At 39.1% G+C, this 22,122-nt stretch overlaps 2 protein-coding genes across 23 annotated transcripts in view; one reads left to right on the top strand and one right to left on the bottom strand.

Annotated features, from left to right (window-relative positions):
* Positions 1-19,869, bottom strand: part of C2CD3 (C2 domain containing 3 centriole elongation regulator) — a 134,091-nt gene extending 114,222 nt beyond the window's left edge. For 12 of the 21 annotated variants that reach the window (XR_011441052.1, XR_011441053.1, XR_011441054.1 and 9 more), the window contains exons 1-4: positions 19,436-19,712; positions 16,230-16,499; positions 13,259-13,416; positions 133-356 (exon numbers count right to left, since the gene is read on the bottom strand). Coding sequence is in view for 16 of the 21 variants with exons in the window: in XM_023645737.2 (XP_023501505.1) it covers positions 133-356; positions 13,259-13,416; positions 16,230-16,499; positions 19,436-19,490 (707 nt within the window). In the remaining 5 variants the exon portion in view is untranslated. The other 9 variants (XM_023645738.2, XM_023645743.2, XM_023645741.2 and 6 more) reach the window with 4 other exon arrangements.
* The window catches only part of PPME1 (protein phosphatase methylesterase 1), a 71,972-nt gene continuing 69,278 nt past the window's right edge, over positions 19,429-22,122 (top strand). Inside the window, exon 1 of one of the 2 annotated variants that reach the window (XM_023645745.2) lies at positions 19,429-20,207. In XM_023645745.2, the coding sequence (XP_023501513.1) occupies positions 20,107-20,207 (101 nt within the window). In that variant the 5' untranslated portion in view covers positions 19,429-20,106. The remainder of the gene's footprint in view (positions 20,208-22,122) is intronic. The other variant, XM_070274412.1, reaches the window with a different exon arrangement.

Below are 22,122 nucleotides of genomic sequence, written 5' to 3'. Positions count from 1 at the left end.
GTGAGTACTTATCACTTATTTGCTGAATGAATGACTACCTTTAGTCTTTTATCAACCACAGATGAAAGACAGAAATTACGAATACAGAGGGAGTTAGCTGACAGACTGACTGGTACTACGTGTAGTAATTACCTTGGAGTAGTTGATCTGCTACTGTTGGCTGCTAATTCTTTTCCATCAATTTTGGTGGTAGGTAGCCTATGAGGCCTTGAAGGAATCAGAAACTGGGTATTGCTGGGTTCAGTACATTCTTTGAATCCCTGCTCAGATGAAAGCACATTTTCTGTCATGTCAGTGGTAGGAAGAGGATTGTAGCTGTCATAAGTTTCTGACAGAGGCTCCAGGGCAAGTGAGACCTGAAATAGACATGTACTATATCAGAAATTTTCTTTAGCACTGATTAATTTTAAGGCTCCCTGCTTAATATAAATTAATGGCCCCTATTCCTTACAGGATCAAGTTCAAATTCCTGCCTACCTCATAAGACTCATCTCTCACTGTGCTTTCCTCCTCCATCTCTCTCTCCTACATAAATCAATTACTTAGGGTTCTGCAAATGTACTTTATATTTCATTCCCTTAATGCTTTTGTATATGCGATTTCTTCCAGTATTACTTCCTCTGTGAAAACTTTTTGTGTCCAGGTAAAGATGTCATGTCCATTCCTGTCTTCATGCTTCTACTTACTATCTATCTATCAATTTAACTTCCATTTATTGAACACTTTACTACAGACCAGAAGCTGTGCTAAGTTCCCCACACAGAAGTTCATGTAATGATTTAACTCTGTCAGAAGAGTATATTACCCTAATTTGAAGATTAAAAAAAAAAAGCAGAGGCTTATAGGAGGTATTTTTAACTTTTAGTTTATCATCCAGATTAGATTATGAATTCCTTCAAGGCATGGACTGTCTTACCCATTTTTCTGTAGACTAATTAGCATAGAACATACTTAGTGTACAAGTCTAGTATGCCTAATAATGCCTAATGGTCTGGTGAATGAAAGAATGACACGGCACCTTCTGCATTCTAATTGTTAGTTATTTGAGAAAAGTAAGGCCCTAGAGTTCTATGCTGGGGATGAGGCAGGGTGAAGATGAGGAATGCTAAGAAGGTAATCACTTGAAGTTTCGTTTATCATCTCATTCATGTGAGTTCAGGTTCTCTATTAAAAGGCTCTCCAGTCCTCTGAAAAGCATAATGGAGGAATAAAAAATAAAACAAGAGCCTAAAGCAAAACTTCAGAGAAGAAATCGAAGAATATACTCGAAAAAAGAACAATGGTGTTGAAAGTTCAGTTACAATGACAGAGAAAGCAGAAGGAATTGTTTAAGCAGCCAAAGCGAGTCAAAGAATGATGAATGGCCTAACACAAAAATAAAAGACTGCAGTTAGATGTTTTAAGATGTCTCTGGGAAGGTCAATGGAATAATTTGTGAAGAGAAACTGCCAAGGCATAGACTCAATAAAACACAGTTGGGTCTTGATGAAGAGAATTTTGTTCTTGAATCAGGTAACATAAAGTCTTTTAAATCTATTCATCGTCAAGATTTTCTACAAAGACAAACGACAGGAATGCAGTGGGATAAATACCTTGTGCAGTGATCACTGCAATAGCATCACATAAAATCCTGGCTGCGCAAATGTAAATGTCAGAAAGTGTTCCCTTGCCATTTATCACTTGCCAGAAAGACTGCCACCGTATTCTGGAAACAAAAGAGACACAAAGAACAAAGGCTATGTCCCTGGCCTTAACAGTGACCTGCTGGCTGGCCACTGAATTTTACTTTATCCCTAAGCAGATCTGAACCAGTCGCAAAATAACTCATAGGCCTACACTACCAGCAGCCCTTGAAGAAAGAAAAAGTCCAGGTCCCTGCCACACCCATCTTACAATCAAAACACAGGTGCTGGCCTAACTCCTCTGTTCATTTAACAAATATTCGTTGATACTAGCTAGGTGTCAGGCTCTGTGCTTCCAGCCTGACGCAAAGAGATGAGTAAAACATGGAACCTGACCCAGAGGATCACAGTATCTTATAGGAGAACTTTAAAAGAAGTAATTTTAATATAAAATGCTGAGTTCTGAGATAAGGATGTGTACTAGGTGTTATGGGAATACTAAAGAGGAGTCTGAACTTGGGGAACAGGTGAGGAAGAAGTGCCAGGGATGGTTTCTAGGAGTGAAATATACACATCTGAGATTAGAATCTTAAATATGAATGAAGAAAGATAAGTCTGAGGGAGGTTAAGCTAACATTCCAGGCAGAAGGAAGAGCATGAATCAAGCTTTGGAGGTATAAAATAGAACACTGTTCCAGCAATTCCTACCAGTCCAAGGGATTTCCACTCCTAACTCCTCTGCTTCCATAGAATGTACCAAATATACACCTGCATTCACCTCCCAGATTGTCATTCCTATCCACCTCTATCACACTCCTCCCCAATCATGGTTCACTCTTGTGCTCACTTCTCTGCCGACCCCTTCACTGAACCCTGTAGAACTCCTATTTTACACTAATTACCTTACTACGTTAACTGAACATCTTTCTTAAAATGTCCCCATTTCCCCAAGTCTTCTCCAATGGAAACAACTTCTTTCACTAGCCAGGAAAAAGGAAGTTGACTTACTTCTTTCTGGTGCCATCTCCAGACCATCATTCTATGCCCTAAATACATCACATCTCTTCTGAAGCCCGTGCCATCCCACAAATACCATGAATATACCATATAATTCTCAAATTCATAATAGAACAACCTTACAACCTTATCAGGACTCTTATCAGTCTTCTCTCAATGACTCCAGGATCTCCTTAGCACTAAGCTGCCCAAAATGATCTACTATATCTATAATATCTATCAGTATCAGAGAGAGCATATTAGTATGTCTATTTTTCAGACTTATGCCGGTCAACACAGAATTTAAAAAATTTTTAAATTATTTAACAATGTTTTAAAAAATCAGATTTTATGTAAAATTTTGGATTTCTGGCTTCTCTTGGAAAATCAGAAGATCCAGCAATGCTGGGTCCTATGCCAATGTGGCAAAAATTAGCTGGAGTAGACTAGAGGCTTTAGTCAGGGCATGTGTTCTAGTTTGCAAAGTCCCCAGCCATGTCCCAACATGAAGCAAGTGACAAATACTATTTATCATTACACTTGATCTGCTACTTTTTGAAATTTTTATTTTCTTACAGTAAAATGGACATTTTTGTATGTGTACATGTCTATGAATTTTAACCTACGTATAGATGCAAGTAACCACCACCATAATCAAGATATAAAACACTTCCATCACCCCAAAAAACTCACTGGTGCTTTCCCTTTGTAATCACATCCTCTCCTCACCGCTAACCCCTAGCAACAGCTATTCTCTATCATTATAGTTTTGGCTTTTCGAGAATGTCATATAGACGGAATCAGAGAGTATGTAATCTTTTGAGACAGGCTTCTTGCACTCAGCATAATGCCTCTAAGATTCATCCATGTGATGCATCTATCAATAGTTCATGCCTTTTTTTTAAAGATTGGCACCTGGGCTAACAACTGCTGCCAATCTTTTTTTTTTTTTTTTCCGGCTTTATTTCCCCCAACCCCCCCGTACACAGTTGTATATCTTAGTTGTAGGTCCTTCTAGTAGTGGGATGTGGGACGCCACCTCAACATGGCCTGATGAGTGGTGCCATGTCCGCGCCCAGGATCCGAACCCTGGGCCGCTGCAGCGGAGCGCACGAACTTAACCACTCAGCCAGGAGCCGGCCCCAGTTCATGCCTTTTTATTGGCTTAGTAGTACCCTATTGTTACTATGGCTTGCCACACTGACTAATTTTCAAGTATTGAAATAGCCCTGCATTACTGGGATAAATCCCACCTGGTCATGGTGTTATTACTCTTTTTATATATTGGTGGACCCAACTTGCTAATATTTTGCTGAGGATTTTTAGGTCTATGTCTTGTACTGTCCTTCTCTAGTTTTGGTAACAAGGTGGTCCAGGCCTCATAAAATAAATTGAGAAGTATTTTCTCCTCTTCTATTTTCTGGAAAAGATGATCTAAAACTGATGCTATTTCTTTTTTAAATGTTTGGAAGAATTCACCTGTGAAATGATCTTGGCCTGGACATTTTTGTTTTTGGAAGATTTTAACATTTTACACAGATAAAAATAACTCCCTGAGGGGCCGGCCCAGTGGTGCAGGGGTTAAGTTCGCACATTTCACTTCTCAGTGGCCCAGGGTTCGCTGATTCAGATCCTGGGTGGCGGACACAGCACTGCTTGGCAAAAGCCATGCTGTGGTAGGCGTCCCATGTATAAAGTAGAGGAAGATGGGCATGGATGTTAGCTCAGGGCCAGTCTTCCTCAGCAAAAAGAGGAAGATTGGCAGTAGTTAGCTCAGAGCTAATCTTCCTCAAAAACAAAACAAAACAAAACAAAACAACTCCCTGATAGCTGTATTTATTTAAAGTACCGATGAAATTTTGATGTGAGTGAAAAGCTTTTGGACAAGATGCTCATGACAAACAAATCATCAAGGAAATAGTATTTCTTTGAACTGAGAAAAGGCTTGAAAAGTTTACTAAAGACTAACGACAATGGATGATGCTCCTGCAACAGGCTTTGTTGACAATGGACTTGTTTCAAAAGTTAAATCCAAAGTGGCAACATTTTGCTAAGACACAGAACCATAAGCCTATTCAGTCTTGTTTACTTTGTCTAAAAAGCTGGAAGTCAAACAACACATGTATATAATTAACATATGATTTTAATAAACTCCTGTAGTCAATGTTTTGATTGATGAACTGGATAAGCAGTACGGCAGCCTGTTATTACTACACGAATATTAGGTGGCTTAGTGCTGAGTGTGGTGTTAAATAAACATTTTCAGCTTGAGTTAAAAGAAGTCTCTCAGTTTATGTTTTCCAAGGAGAAATCCCAGCCTCAGATCACCAGCAGACACTGATCAAATATAGGGCCATTTTAAGTGACATGACAGGCTACATAAACAATTCAATTACTTATCTGTAAGTGCATTCACAAGGAACCACACGATATGTGATTCAATTTATTCGTTCCTTCATGATTGTTTCTTTGGGAAATTTATTTGGCAAAGAACGATCTGTCCTACTTTTCTCTATTTTTCTATGCTGAAATAGGATTTCCAGAAATAAAAGTGATGGCATGAAATACATTATTAAAATTGTAGAGCTAACGACCAATATTCCAAAAAGATTTTTTGATTTCAAACTTTATGGGAACCAACACAGTTCAATCTACCTTTCTCAATTTATACTGAAAGTGTAACACGTGGAGGTTAATGCAGTGCACTACAATACTTAGGATTAAATATGTTTGAAAATCTTAAATTTTACAAATATTTTAGGAGTAATACCATAACTGTCAAAACTATTGTGCCAAGATTCTACCTCTGGAAATACTCATGTTTGTGAATGGTTATCTTCTCTTATGAAACTGAGTAAAAACTAAATCTTACTCTTAATTAAATGGTTTCAAAATGAATGCTGTAATGCCCATCAAATATACAATATCTGGTACTGACAACTTGGTACAGAATAAAATTACCAAGTTTCCAGCCAAATCAAAGGAATGGATTTTAAAAGAAATGAATATACAATGAAGCATTCTTGTTTTCGAATTTCAATGTAAAAATAATCATATATATGTATATATTATGTTATATGCTTATATAATAGATAAGTTTGGTATTTTTAAAAAGTCTATTATATTTTTGGCAGTTGATTTTTCTTACAGCCAGCCTGCTTGACTCATTCGTTATTTTTAACATCTGATCTATACCAATAATGGAACACAAAAAAGTTTCCTCTCTCAGCTTGCTTCTAATGATCTTTACCGTCAATTTACTCTGAGCACCCTCCAGCCACCTTGGCCCTTATTATCATTTAAAACTGTTCAAACTCCATAATCTCAGTTCCCTTTAGTAACTGTGTATCCGTCGTCTTTGAGATCTGACTAAACCTAAACCTGATCTTCTCCCTCACAGCAACACCCTAAAGCCACGTCTATTCCTTCATCTTCCAGTCTGCCAGCTCCCCATCGGCTTTACTGACCACCGGTCAGGAAGGATTCCATACATAGTCAATTCAGTGCTGTTCCTGGGGACAGCAAAGCAGTGGTATGACAAGAGCTCCATCACTCACTGCATGTTATCTTTTTTAAAGTTTCTGTGTTTTAAAATTACTATTATACACTCACGCACTTTAAAGAGTCAAACAGTTCTACAAGTTTGTTACAAAAACAGGTCCCTCACATAGACCATATTTCTCTTTCCCTAGAGGCAACCACTTTCAATTCTTATATCTGATTCCTGTGGTATTTTTACCTCTACAGTTCCAAATAATGTGCTTATATCTATGTCTATACCTTGATCCCCCCACTTCCCAGTTTTTAGGCATTATCTTTAGATTTTCTAATATGGAAGATAAAAATTTAGCTCCATCTCACATCCTTCTACCTCCCTATCCTCCCAACTTGCCAAAGTAGTTATACTGTAAACACTGATTATTGATCAAATTAAAATTGCTGTATGAACATATATTCTATTTAAAGCTGAACCATGAGACATATACTGATTACTTTTTCTTTTCTGTACAATTTTTACCCAAAATGGCGATAGCCTTATTTCCTTCGTTTTTTTTTGTTTTTATTAATAATTCAATTCTAAATTCTTTGCTAGTTGTCCAAATCTCCTTTTAAGATTTTCAGACGTAACAGGTATTTTACAACACTTTTTTTGTTCCTTTAAAAATCTCTCCCAGAGCTTTAGGACATATTCCAAGTTGGACTAGCTGCCATATGCTCCTGGTATAGAGCTGCCATCCTGGGATCTCTCTTCGCCTTAAATCAAGGGATTCCCTTCATCTCTCTTCTATGATGGATCTCTTGTTTCCAATATCCCATCTCATCTTCTTTCTTAATTTATTTTCTCATTTTGGTGGAAAGTCCTTCAGCTGCTTTGTCAGAAAGCTTGTGAGAGAGGTACAAAGTTCTGATACCTGTACATACAAAAGCATCTTTATTCTAGCCTTATACTAGACAGACAGTTTGCTTGAGATAGGATTCTAGGCCATTTTCATTCAATATTCTGAAGGCATTATTGAATCATCTTCTGGCTCCTAATGTTTCTATTGGGAAGCCTGAAACCACACTACTTCCTAATTCTTTGAATGTGACGGTTTCCCCTTTTCTCTGGAAGCTTATAGGATTTTGTCTTTGTTTTCAGTGTTCTGAAATGTCACAATGCTACACCCTGGTGTAAGTCAGCTTTCATCCATTGTGTTACACTCAATGAGTCCTTTCCTTTATAAAAAAATTTTAATATTACAAAATATTTTTGAAGGTTTTTATTATGAAAAATTTAAAACACATAAATAAAATTAGAAAAAAATGGTATAATGAACCCAGGTACTCATTATCCAGCTTCAACAATTATCAACTCATGACTAATCACATTTCATTTATACCTTGTCCAACTTCCACTTTGCCACTGGATTATTGTGATGCAAGTCCCAGACATCATACTCTTTCTTCTGAAAATACATTAGTAATAATGTGGGGACTCATTTTTTCCCCAAAACATCAACATAATACCATTAGCACATCTAAAGAATTCATAATAATTTTTTACTATCAAAAATTGAGTCAACATTCCAATTTTGCTGATTGTTTCTAATTTTTTATAATTATTTATATGAATCAGGATCCAAATGAGTTCCTCAGGAAGCTTTTTCATTTTGGAAACTGATATATTTAATACTGGAAGTATGTGAATTGCCTGCCAGAGACCAACACTCTTTAAAGAAAACAAAATCAAGTCCACAGCATATAAAATTCATAATGTCCAGTATGGAATAAAAAATTACTAGAAGCAGGAAGTGCCCCATAACCTAGAGAATGATGAAATCAATAGAAACAGATCCAAAATGACAGAGACAGCAAAATTAGTATACAGGATCTTAAAATAACTACTATACAGATGCTCCTAAAGCTCAAGGATGTAAAAGAAAACATGAATGTAAAGACAGAAATAAAATGGGGCTGGCCCCGTGGCCGAGTGGTTAAGTTCGCGCGCTCCGCTGCAGGCGGCCCAGTGTTTCGTTGGTTCGAATCCTGGGCGCGGACATGGCACTGCTCATCAAACCACGCTGAGGCAGCGTCCCACATACCACAACTAGAAGAACCCACAACGAAGAATACACAACTATGTACCGGGGGGCTTTGGGGAGAAAAAGGAAAAAATAAAATCTTTAAAAAAAAAAAAAAAAAAAGACAGAAATAAAATGTACATTTAAAAAATGAAATGTAACTTTTAGAGATGAAAAATACGATATCTGAAATGAAAATGTGACTGATAGGATTAAGAGCAGATTAGACATTGCACAAGAATAGTGAATTTGAATATACAGCAATAGGAACTATGTAAAATGTGTGACTCGTGGAAAAATATCAAGGATCCAATTCACATGTAATGGAGATTCATGAAGTCACATGCTGGCTCTTTGATAAGATTAATAAAATTGTTAAACTTTAATCTAGTCTGATCCAGAAAAAAAAGAGAGAAGACATAAATTCCCAATATCAGGAATGAAAAAGACGAGACCATCACGAATGAGAGTGAAGGAATATTGTAAATAAGTTTGTGCCAATAAATGCAACAATTTAGATGAAATGGACAAATTATTTGAAAACCAAACTAGATTTTTCAAAACCAAAGATTTTATTGCAGTCTTGCACAAATTGTGTACCTTGACTCACCTGGAAATGACTTTAGGTGGTATTTAGACCCAACATTAAATGGCACTGAATTACCCAGTGAGGAAGTCAGTCCCCTTTCAATCATTGCATCAAGGGGAAAGTCTCCATGCGGGGCTAGTAAGTCTGCAACACCTCTCTAATATTTGTTGATTCTTTTTTTTTTTAACAAAGGTGTTGCTGCACATTCAGGGTCTCAGCAGGTAACAGTGTCTAGGTAGAATTTAATAACGTCATATAAAAAAGGTGGAAAAACCCAAATGTCCACCAACTGGCAAATGGATTAAAAATTGTGGACTATCCATAGACTGGAACACAATTCTGAAAAGGGAACTACTAATACACAACGTGGATGAATCTCTAATACTGGCTGCTTTCACTTATTCTATTACTATTTCTTAACCTGGGTGAGGAGCCAATAGGTGTTCACTGTATAGTTATTTTTAAATCTTAATACATATAAGATATTCTTTTCCATAATAAAAACCAAGAAAAAGTTAAATGAAATAAAATGAACAGTGCCTAATATGGTAGGTAGGCATACAGTAAATTTTTAAAAATTAATTAATTTATTTGTTTTCCCTCTTCTCCCCAAACCCCCCAGTACATAGTTGTATATTCTAGTTGTAGACGCTTCTGGCTCTGCTATGTGGGATGCTGTCTCAGCATGGCTTGCTGAGCAGTGCTAGGTCTGTGCCCAGGATTTGAACCACTGAAACCCTGGGCCGCTGAAGTAGACCACACAAACTTAACCACTTGGCCATGGGGCTGGCCCCAGTAAATACTGATAAAAAAAGTTATCAGCATGAACTCCTTCACTTTTGTCCATCTCAAAATGTTTGTCTTTCTTTCTGGTTATAATTCTTCCATTCCATAGGTAACTCTATTAGTTGTGTTCACACAGAAACTCATTCCCATCTAATTCTCTTCATGACCTTACTTGCTCAATTATCCTTTTTTTTGAGGAAGATTAGTCCTGAGCTAACATCTGCTGCCAATCCTCCTCTTTTTGCTGAGGAAGACTGGCCCTGAGCTAACATCCATGCCCATCTTCCTCTACTTTAAATGTGGGACGCCTGCCACAGCATGGCTTACCAAGCGGTGCCATGTCCACACCCGGGATCCGAACCGGTGAACCCTGAGCAGCCAAAGTGGAATGTGCAAACTTAACCACTGCGTGACGGGGCTGGCCCTGCTCAATTATCCTCTTTTATTTTCAGTCTCTTTTTTCACTTGCTTTTCTCTTTGGTCTACAAAACAAACCCACTCTAAAAAGGGGGCCACTAAATTTATTCTGTTGTGGCAGACAGTAAACATTTTAGGCTTTATTGCATATTCTTCTTTTTAAAACAACCCTTTAAAAATGCAAAAACCGTTTTTAGTTAAAAGGTCAGATGTGGTCCACTGGGCAGGTTTACCAAGCTTTCTTCTAGTATCAACAAACTTCTCAATTCTGCTACCCAGTATCAATACTATCCTCTCAAATAAAGTAAATTTGGCACATCCCTGTCACGTACCTAAGCACCATATTAAGGTTTCCTTATTTTTTCATCTCATTTAATCCTCGCAACAATGCTATGACACGAAAGTTTTAGTACCTTCGTTTTACAAAATAGGATATTGAAGCTCAGAGAGTATAATGAACACCAGAATTGTTTTTGTAACCAATTTCTCCATGTCCAAGTCTAGGGCTATTTCCGTTAGATCACATTACCTCTCCCTCTCTTCACTGCCATTTACCTGGGAAACAGAAATCTCTAATTGTGATTTCTACTTCTTTACTGTAATTAGTACTTATTTTCTTATTGCATAGTCTTTCAAAATCTGACTTCCACCTTCAATGCTCTATGAAAACAACTTTCCAACAAACCCAATGACACTTAAATAAAAAACATACAAGTATTATTGTATCAACTGACATTTAAATATGGGGAAAAAAATGATGCAGCCACTTTAGAAAACAATCTGGCAGTTCCTCAAAGTTAAACAGTTACCATATGATCACTATTCTACTCCTAGGCATATCTCCAAGAGAACTGAAAACATATGTTCACCAAAAACTTGTACACAAATGGTTATAGCAGCATTATGCACAATAGTCAAAAAGTAGAACAATCCAAATGTTCATCAACTGAGGAATGGATAAACAACATGTAGTATATCCATACAATGGAATAATAGTCAGCCATAATGAGGAACGAAGTACTGATTCATGCTACAACATGGATGAAAGAAGCTAGTCACAAAAGGCCGCATAGTATATTATTTCATTTATATGAAATGTCCAGAAAGTAGATTAGTGGTTGCCAAGGGCTGGAGAAGGCTGAAAAGGGGAACGACTGCTAACGAATATAGTGTTTCTTTTTGGGGTGATAAAATGCTCTGAAACTAGATAGTAGTGGCGGTTGTACAAGCTTGGGAATATACTAAAAACCACTGAATTGTATACTTTAAGAGGGTAAATTTTATGGCATGTGAATTATATCTCAATTTTAAAAATAAAAAAATTTACCTAGAATCCTTTACTCCAATTGTTTTCAATTTTCTTTGTCTTTTTATCATATGCATATGTGTGGATATAATTTTAATTCTCTTTTGTCGTCAATCCAAAATCATTTTGCCATGCTGCTACACAATCATAATTACGTAGTTTTATATTTTATGGAAACAAAATATTTCACTAATAGACTACAATTTTAGTATCGTTGAATAAATTATTTTTACTTTTTCAATATTAAAAGTGTATTTCCATCACTAGACCTAAGCATAGAGATTCCCTCTCTTTTTATGGTATTTCCTTAACATAAGTTCCTAAAAATAGAATTACTGAGGTAAATGATAGGTGACAATTTTTATGGCTCTTGAAATAAAATGCCAAACTGTCTTGCAGGTCTGATGCAAATTTATACCATCATTAGAAAAGTATGAGCAAACTAGACTCCACCATAAGGTAACCAAGATACGGTGTTCCTATTTTTTAATTTAATATACTGCAAATAGAAATATGATAAATACAATAAAGAAAATGTTAAGTTCTTTCACTTAGTTGGATCTATTTCCGGACTCTATATTGTTTCACTGACATAATTACGTGCTTGTGGTTTTATAATAGGTTCTTACATTTGGTAATATGTTCTTTCCTCATCTTTTTCAAACAATTTTCTGATATACCTGTTTAAATTTCTACACATAGTTTAGAATACACTTGACAAGGCATCAAACTTGTGAAACTTCTCAGGGATCTGAATAATCAGCATTGTTTAGGAAGCACTCCCAAAGAGCCTCCCTTAGAAAGGGACCCGTCTATGTTCTTTCCCACCATCCTGTACATATCTATAGCATAATTCATATAACCCTGTGTTCTACTTGTTACTCTTTTCTATTTCCTCCTATATGACTTTGGAAAACTAAACAAAAAGACCATCTCACATCTCCGTATCATAAATTAATGGTATACAAAAGTGTATCAAAAAAATGTAGGCTGAATGAATGAATGAATATATCAAAGACACCACTTGCATGAGTCAAAACAGCAATTACTGGGGCTGGCCCCGTGGCCGAGTGGTTAAGTTCCCGCGCTCCGCTGCAGGCGGCCCAGTGTTTCGTTGGTTCGAATCCTGGGTGCGGACATGGCACTGCTCATCAGACCACGCTGAGGCAGCGTCCCACATGCCACAACTAGAAGAACCCACAACGAAGAATACACAACTATGTACCGGGGGGCGTTGGGGAGAAAAAGGAAAAAATAAAATCTTTAAAAAAAAAAAAAAAAAACAGCAATTACTGCTTGGCACTATATTAGGAGCTGTGGGAAAAACAAAGAAAGTAGGAAACATTGTCCTGCTTCCTAGGGAATCTAGAAACTAAAAGGGGGGCTGGCCCGGTGGCGCAGCAGTTAAGTTTGCACATTCCGCTTCTCGGTGGCCCGGGGTCCGCCAGTTCGGATCCCGGGTGTGGACATGGCACCACTTGGCAAAAGCCATGCTGTGGTAGGCGTTCCACACATAAAGTAGAGGAAGATGGGCATGGATGTTAGCTCAGGGCCAGTCTTCCTTAGCAAAAAGAGGAGGACTGGCAGTAGTTAGCTGAGGGTTAATCTTCTCAAAAAAAAAACTAGAAGGAAGGGAAATTAAAGGCAGACTATTAATACATAATTTTGGAGACTATGTAGGATTATAACTGAACAATGATTATGTAATTAATGTTGTTACGAATTTAATAGAGTACAGAGAAGAATGAGTACAGTAGGAGCTGCGAAGGACTCTTGGAACTTGAGATGGGCAGGAAAGTACTAAGAGGATTTGGGATAAGAGGAAAACAGAGGTATGTTATAGTCTTTGGGTAAAAACACGAACAAAGGCATGAGGGGGAATTAGGTATACGGGAGTCATGTGCCTATCCATTCTGCAAACAGACAACTACTTTTGCCCAAAAAGTTTATTTTACGCAGCAAAGAATTAAAATAATTTTACCTGGAGTTCTCCAAGTTTCTTAGATGTTGGTGAAACAATGGTAAAAAATCCATTGATGTGATGGGTTGGAGAAAGCTGGGCTAGTCCACTGATCTGAACTCTACCAATTGGAAGATGATCAAGTTTGGTGATTACTTCCAGCACCAGCACAGCCATATCTAATCAAAAACAATTACAACATAAACAGATATTTTTCATTTACTTTATTTATTTAGGAAATGGGGATGGGACATATGTTAGAAAACTTTATTACTGAAAAAAATTACTTTAGGGGCTGGTGTGGTGGTAAGGTTCATGTGCTCTGCTTCAGTGGCCTGGGGTTCACGGTTTCAGGTCCCGGGTGTGGGCCTACATATCGCTGTCAGGCCATGCTGTGGCGGCAGCACATACACAAAAAATAGAGGACGACTGGCACAGATGTTAGCTCAGGGACAATCTTCCTCAAGCAAAAAGAGGAAGATTGGCAAGACATGTTAGCTCAGGGCCAACCTTCCTCACCAAAATAAATAAATAAATAGGAAAAGCTTCTAAATTGGAAAAAATTTTTTTAAATTATTTTATTTTCAAATAGATCACACACTTATCATATCAATCTGGTGGTAGAGAAGAGTGAACCCAAGATCAAAAGAACAATAAAGTTTTAAAGAAGAATGAAAATACTTTGCATGGAGGAAAAAAATTACATTGAATAAAAATATTAAGCATATCAAGCATAAGGAAAATACCTTTAAAAGAGTATTTTTTCAACATTTGGCAAGAACTCAGGCTTTGGTTTTGAAATATAAAAGCAACAATTCTCAGTTCTTTTATTCTCACCATTTCTAGTTTGGAATTGGACAAAGGGCTTCTCTTATATAGATGCAAGGGTCTATCTCTGCCTCCCAGGAGTATCTAATTGCTTACTCCCGAGTTATATACCTGGAACACTAAAATACTCAGAGCACCTGGAACTAAGAAGAATAGAAATAAACTCCTTAACTGTATTCTTAGAATTAGTTGCTCAGACTTAATACCTTCATGGTCCTAATCTACAGCAGGAGAAATAAAATACATGCATATGGACTCTGAGATTATTTCCGGACAGTATAACTTCTGAATATTTTCTTACCAAAGTTGAGAAAATGGTTCATTTTCACCATTTGTTCAATTCTGTAGTGAAAAGAGTATAGGACTTAGAAGACCTGTGATTGTGTCATGGCTCCAATATTCACAAGCTATGTCTGTGTAAGCCACAGCTGTCTGCAAAACAGGCATCATAATACCCCCATCATGGCTGTGAGAGGAACGGGGGTATTACAAGTAAAACACGTAGCAGTGTCCTCTCACATGATAGTTGCTTAATAGTTGTTACATGACTTTAGGCAAATTACTTAACATACCACAGTCCCTGTCTTACCTACTCACGGAAATTATCTGAAAACCATATGAGCTAAGAGATAAAAGTGCTCTGTAGACTATAGAATGATGTGCGTATGCAGAATAAAGGAAATGTACCAACATTTGTTGGCTATTTACCAACAGCTAGGCTCTTCACGTCTCATTCTCCTAACAACTCCATGACACAGTTGTTTCTGTCTCCATGTAAGGATAACACTGAGGCTCAGGGAGGTAATGTAACACTCCTAAGTTCACCCAGCTTTAAAGTGACAAAACTAGGCTAAGAGTTCCACCCAACTATAAAGAACACAACTCCATGCTGCTTCATTATTTATTACCTCTAGAGAGAAAAAACTTAATTCCTAATGGGCTTCTGACCTCTATCCTTCACTTTTGCTGTGGACTTAGAATCCCCGTTGTCCAGCATTATTCCCACCCCTAATGCCTTTCATGTTCCTACTGACTGAATCCTATCTGATTAAAGAGAGGCAAAAATCAAGTGGCGAGGCTCAGTGAGGAATCATAATTTTCTTAGTTTCTACTTTAACCTTCCCATGCTCCAAACATTTTCATGGCTATTTCCCATAAAGAGATAAAAGGGAAGGGAGGAAAGATGCAAGAGAGTATGAGGCATATCTTAGAATCCTATGATCTCTCTATTTCCCGAGGCAGTATAGCATAGCAACACCAACCTAAAGTTCAGGTGCCAAGCCTAATGCATTCTGTATTATCCCATAGGATGCTCAAATAAATGTCTGACCTATTGATTATCATACTAGTAGATATCTTTTCTCCTACTGAGGAATTTCTAATAACTCTTCATTTGTTAAATTATATAAATATCACCTAAGGATTTAAGTTTTAGGTGTACAATACCCAGAGCATCTATGGGTGGGTATCGTTTACTAGCACTTATCACTTTCTACCTACTATTGCAACTAAACTTCTGTCGACTCAGCTAGAATTAGATGCCATTCTGGTTAAATTTTTAAATTCATTTTTGTAATCCCCATAGTGCCTAGCACAACATCTAGCACATATAGATCCTGTAGATCCCTGTAGAGGATCCTTCCCTTCTCTGCAAAACCTGTATTACTTACTCACTAACCACTCATTTGGCATTTAGCATGTATTATCTTGTACTATTAGTAAATTTTATATCTATACCTTCTATCCTCGAGCATAAGGAAAGTAAGACCCAGAACAGAGGCTGCAGTTACTACTTAAAGAAGTATGATGTAGTCAAAAGTGCATGAGTTTTGGTGTCAGACAGAAGTGGGTTCAAATCCTAGTTTCGTCATTTATCAACTATATAACCTTACAGAGTATTCATTTCATCTCTCTGAACCTCAGTTTCATTATCTACAAAACAGAGAAAATATCTATCTTGCGGAGTTATTAAGGATTAGAAATAATATGTATCAACCGCTAGCACATAGTATAGTCTCAATAAATGGCGGCTATTATAAAGCCTCTTTTGATTCCTCAGTAATTAACAATGTCGCAGATACTATGTACACAATAACACCTATTGGGAACAACATAACCACATGCTTACTAGGCCTGCAGGTGAAATGCTAAGACAAAAATATACCTGTTAGATAGGAGGTAAACTGCTTTGGACCACAGCGAATAGCATAACGTGTAGTTGTTCTCACAGCTTTTGGTTCAGTCTGCAGTGCGTCCCTGGGACAAAAGAGGGTTCCATCCGATGTTTCTCCCCACCATCTCACTCGGACAAGAACAGAAGTGGGAGGCTTTGCAATCTTCCATATGACTTTATTAACAGTAAGTTTCAGAAAGCAGCGTAGCTGGCCTTCAACCAGAGGCGGTAAGCTTGTAGATGGAGAAATGTCACTCAAACCTGTGGAGGAATCCAAGAACACTAAGTCAAAATTTAGACTATACATGGAAAACATATAATCTGCTTCTTGAATGAAAACACACAAAAACATTTTAGTCTCTAAAGAGAGAAGGCTTATCCCAACCTATTCTAATACATGAGAAATAACTAGGACACCAGACTAAAGAATAACCTATCTGGTCACTTAAGACACCTTGATATCTAATTAGTATTTAGGGTTTGATTCAAGTTCTTGTAAGTAAAGAACATACCAACTTAAGACATGCTAATATGAACTCCTCTTCAATTAAAAGATACCATTTGAAAAATACAAACATAATGATATAGTAGATAGGTTTTTAAAATCTCAAAAATAGTTGAAATTTTTCTTCTAAGTACCGTTGTTTTGATTATTGCAATGTCCACAGTTATGTCATCTTTACCTAACTCTCTTACTTTAAAACCATCACTAGGGCTGGCCCAGTGGCGCAGCAGTTAAGTGCGCACATCCCACTTCAGCGGCCCAGGGTTCCCAGGTTTGGATCTCGGTGCAGACATGGCACTGCTTGTCAAGCCATGCTGTGGTAGGCGTCCCACATATAAAGTAGAGGAAGATGGGCATGGATGTTAGCTCAGGGCCAGTCTTCCTCAGTGAAAAGAGGAAGATTGGCAGCAGTTAGCTCAGGGCTAATATTCCTCAAAACAAAAACAAAAAAAACCATCACTAAATATAAAACAGCAACAATTCCCTTCACTCAACTCTCAAATGATTCAGTCTATACCATACAACTCAGCATTTCAATAAAGACCACCTTAAAGTGTGTATGTCTTTTCTTTCCTGCCAACAATATAGTCAACGAGCACAGAGACTATCATCTTCATATTCTGCCACTATTTTTTAGCAAAGTGCTCGGTTCACAATATTTATTGGCTTTTATAAGATTTATTGGATTTCAGACAGATAAAATCTAAATGAGGCAATTACTCATGACTTTCTATAAAACTTTCCATTAATGACCCTGATTGTCTTCCATTCACAGTATCTTAGAACCAAGACCTGGAAGAGATTTAAGAAACATTCCTATATTACACATACCTTTCCATGCCTCTAACTTTTCCCTTGGGGAGTGGTCATGCCACACAAGAAGAAAATATACTGGAGTCTATCAGATCAGGAATGTATATAACTAATTCTTTGGGTTTCTAAAGCGAACATCCTCTCTGCTCTCTACAGTGGAGAAAAGACCCACCATAATCTTTACGGATAACTAGTTTCAACTTAAAAATTATACACAGGTGTGTATATGAACATTATTGCATATGCATATGGTATAGCGAGAAGGATATTCTTACGTTATTTCTATTGCGACTTTCCTCCTATCAACCAAATATGCTTGACTGGTTTAACACAGGGAGCATCAGTATTGAACACTTCCACGCTTCTGTCTCATATCCTCCCATCATGCTGGCAGGAAAGACACTACTTCAAAACTGCCTTAATTATCTTTAAACAGCTTGGAGAAGATTCATTCCCAGACTGTAGCTTCAGTCCTCAACCCAATGGCCTAATGTACTATTACTATTCCTAACACCTCTTTGCCTGTAATGTAAAAAGGCAGTCACCCAATTTATTTTGTATCGTTTTTTGAGGCAGCCCTGTAGAGATTCAATTTCCAGTTTCCTGATCTGCCTTGAGTTTCTGGAGTGACTGTTGTCGCTGCAGCTAACATTTCCCTACTCTCTTGATGAGCTTGTTTCTCCTCGAGCTTACTAACCTGATAACATCCTCTTGCTACACACTCTTCCCTCACCTCAAATCCTTCAGAGATCTTCACGCCTTCAACCCCACCCCAGCCCTATCACACCCTGTCATGCCCTTCTTCCTTTCTCATCCACAACTATCTTTCCCAACTCCTGCTTATAGCCTTTCATGCCTCATGATTGTCTCACACTTCACTCATTCAAATAACATTTACTGAGTCCTGCTTTGTGTTAGTTCTTGGGGTCTCAGTAATGTATAAAACGTGATCTTGGGGGCGGGGCCAGTGGCGCAGCGGTTAAGTGCCCACATTCCACTTCTCAGTGGCCCAGGGTTCACCAGTTCGGATCCTGGGTGCGGACATGGCACCACTTGGCAAAAGCCATGCTGTGGTACACATCCCACATATAAAGTAGAGGAAGATAGGCATGGATGTTAGCTCAGGGCCAGTCCCCCTCTGCAAAAAGAGGATTGGCAGCAGATGTTAGCTCAGGGCTAATCTTCCTCAAAAAAAAAAAAAGTGATCTTTGCCTATTAGGATTACTGACATACTTGCCTCACCAACTTATGTTTCTTCCAGTCCCATGTGGACCTCCAAAGCCATATCCAACCCCTCTACACACATTTAACTGTTATCAAAAACACACCTAAATCATGGCAATGTAATGTACAGCACCATGACTACAGTTAATAACAGTGTATTGTGTATTTGAAAGCTGCTAAAAGACTAGATCTTAAAAGTTTTCATCACAAGAAAAAAAATTTTTTTGTACCCATGTATCAGATGACGGACGCTACCTAGAGTTACTGTGGTGATCATTTCGCAATATATAAAAAATCCAATCATTAGGTTGTACCCCTGAAAAGAATATAATGTTATGTCAATTACATTTCAACTTTTTTTTTTAAACCTAGAATTTTTTTGTTCCCTTCCTCTAGAAGCGTCCTACCTGTACCTTTTTAGCCCTCACCTCGCCACATTTATTCGCCCTCTTTGCCCCCCTCTCCAGCCCCTATTTCCATTCCATTCCATTTTGGTGGACCAACTGCTCTGTCTTTTAACCTTTTGATTCCTGGTTATTCTCTCTTCTCTGTCTTTTTTTTTTCGTAGGCCGGTGTGGGGGTCTCCCTAGAATTCCCTCTGTTCCCCTAACTCCGCCCTATTACGCTTTCCTCGACCTTTAGGCTCTCAGGTTACCTCTTTTCTTACGGCCATGGCCGCCCCCAGGCCCTTGGCCTTTTCGTTGTTTCATGACGAGCCCGAGCTCTTCTTCACCAGCTCAACTCCGACCCCAGCACCCAAGCAGTAGCCTCCCGCCATCCTTTCCCACAGCGCCTGCGTTCCCTGGTAACCGGCGCCGCCGGGCAGCCTGGGAGGCAGGAAGACGCGGCTCTTCCTCTAACAGTCTCTGGGAAGTGGTGAGAAAAGAAGGCGCCAAGACTCTTTCCCGCCAATAGACTACAACACCCAGGATGCTTTGCTACACTACCTCTGAGGGGTTGGAGGCTGTCGCCTACATCTGCGCAAGCGCAAAGGGATACGTCTGTTGAGAACTCCATTGCCCAGGGTGCATTGTATTCAGGAGCGTTTCTCTTTCCGGCGAGGATCGTCGAGTTTTCCGCTTGAGGTCTGAGGGGTGGGCTGACTCCGTTACCCAGCTTCCTTTGTGGAGGGCTGTTGCGCACTTCCGGTGGAAGTGCTGAGGAGAGGGGGGGTAGCCGGTGGGCGGTGGGCGGTCCTGCCGGTACCTGGGTGCTGTCCAAAGGCGACGGGGCGTCGCTTAGGGGAGCGAGCTGTGACCGGTTGGGCCGCCCTTAGCGTGGGACGAAGCTTCGGCTACTGTTTTAACTATCTGCGGCCTCCCCTTCATGTCGGCCCTCGAGAAGAGCATGCACCTCAGTCGCCTGCCCTCTCGCCCTCCTCTACCCGGCAGCGGGGGCAGTCAGAGCGGAGCCAAGATGCGAATGGGGTACGTGACTCGTACCCCTTCTCCCTGGAGGCCAGGCCCCGGCCATTGGAGGATGGTGTCTCTGGGCGTTGAGAGCGGCACAGCGAAGGAGGCTACGGTTAGGAGAGAATGTTAGCAGCGGCCTGAGACGTTTAGATGGAGTGGAAGGCAGATTTGGGGACTAGGGCAGGCGCCAAGTCTATGGAAACTGGAGGACATAGTATTGAAGTGAGAAGGGAATGAGGCAGAGATTGAGGAAGCTGAGAGGGTGATTTAAGAGAGGTAGGAGGCACCTCCAGCAGAAGGGATGGAGGAGGATGGAGGAAAGGGAGTAGTGCCGAGACAAAGGTGGCGAGGAATCTGCCAGGGAGGGTTGAAGGAAATGGGGGTGACTGAGAGGAAAGTTGAGGGGACTTAGGGGAGCAACTAGGGAAAGATTTGGGAGGAGTAAGAAGAGTGTGAGAACTAGATATGAGAAAAGCTGAGGGAAATAGAGAACACCTGAGGCAGAGTTGGAGAAGGAAAGAGAGCTAGGAGCAGAAGGTTCTAGAGAGAGTTCCTAGAGGTGTAAGAGGCAGATTCAGGGAGATGAGGGGGTGACTAGGAGATTTGGTCTCAAGGGAGAACTGAGAAAGCTTGGGGAACAGGCCTAAGGAAAGATGGAGAGCATAGCCAGGAAGTCTTTTAAGGATAGTAGGAATGTGCTGAGAAGTGAGGGTAGGAAATAAGGGGAGGAGTCATGAGGGAGAGGGCTGAGTTGCTTAGAGAGTGGCCATGGGCTGTAGAAATTGAGAAATGACTAGGAATGGGGTTTAGTGAATCGAAGTGCTGCCGAGAGGTGAGGGCTGGTAAGCTCCAAGAGGAAGATTTGGGCCGTTGGCTTTTGCTGGGCAAATAGGTCTAATGGAAGCTATGTACTGGTTTGATAAGACTCAGAATTAGTGAAGTATTGAGAGTAGCTATTTATGATATCTTGGGGAGAACTGTTTACTGGGAAAGGAGGAGCTGTATTGAAGAGATAGGCTTTTGGAGTTTTAGGTTGTTGAATGGCTTGTGCCAGGTTAGAGTTTACTTAGGTGTAGGAGAGAGAGTATGAAGAGTTGAACAGGGGAGAGGTAATTGCTGGAAAGCAGAGAGAATTGAATTGGCACTTGGTTTTGAGTGGTATTTGTAGTATCAGATAGGATTCTAGTGGCTGTAAAGAGAAAAGAGGAAGAATACTTAGGTATGAGGTAGTCAAGTGTGTGTGTTTGGGATTCTAGACATAGGTTGGTAGGTATTCTTGGAATAAGGACTAGAGAAGAGAAACCTTAGATTCTGAAGAAGTAATGTGTACAAAAACTGATCAAAAAGGAGATGAGGATAGGAGATGCAGTACTGTGAAAGTAGGTCTTAGGAACAAAGAGAAAGGAGAATCCTGTAAATTAAAACAGTGGGGTGGAGGAGTGATGAGAATGATTGGAAAAACCAAGGAAAGAAACTAAGAATTGAGGTGGAGGCCTGACTATGGTACACAGTAGAAAAATCGGAAAACGTGGACAGAAGGAGCTAAGTTGATGGATGCACGGTAGAAAGAGGTGGTAGAAGGCTACATACAAGGTAAAATGAAGATGGTTTTGGCTTTGGAAGACAGCAGGGTAGGACTGTAACATGAATAAGGTGGATCTGGAAACTGATCCATAACAGATTATGGGGGAAAATTAACCTAGAATATAAAATTAATGTAGCAGTTATTGTTGACGTGTGTCTTAATTGCTGCATTTCTTAAACTAAAATCTGATCTTTCAGTATACCAGCACTCTTATAAAAATATCTAAAAATATTAGCTTTTAATGACTACGCATGCTTCAGATAAGTTTAATTAGAACTCAGCTTCTCACTTTGTCAAAACAAGTTATCTGAAGATGAAGAACTGGAGAAAAATACTAAGAGAAAA

This window comes from Equus caballus, chromosome 7 (genome assembly GCF_041296265.1).
Source record: "Equus caballus isolate H_3958 breed thoroughbred chromosome 7, TB-T2T, whole genome shotgun sequence".
Taxonomy (NCBI): domain Eukaryota; kingdom Metazoa; phylum Chordata; class Mammalia; order Perissodactyla; family Equidae; genus Equus; species Equus caballus.
The sequence above is the reverse complement of the archived record's forward strand: the minus strand, read 5'-3'. Positions and strand labels throughout refer to the sequence as shown.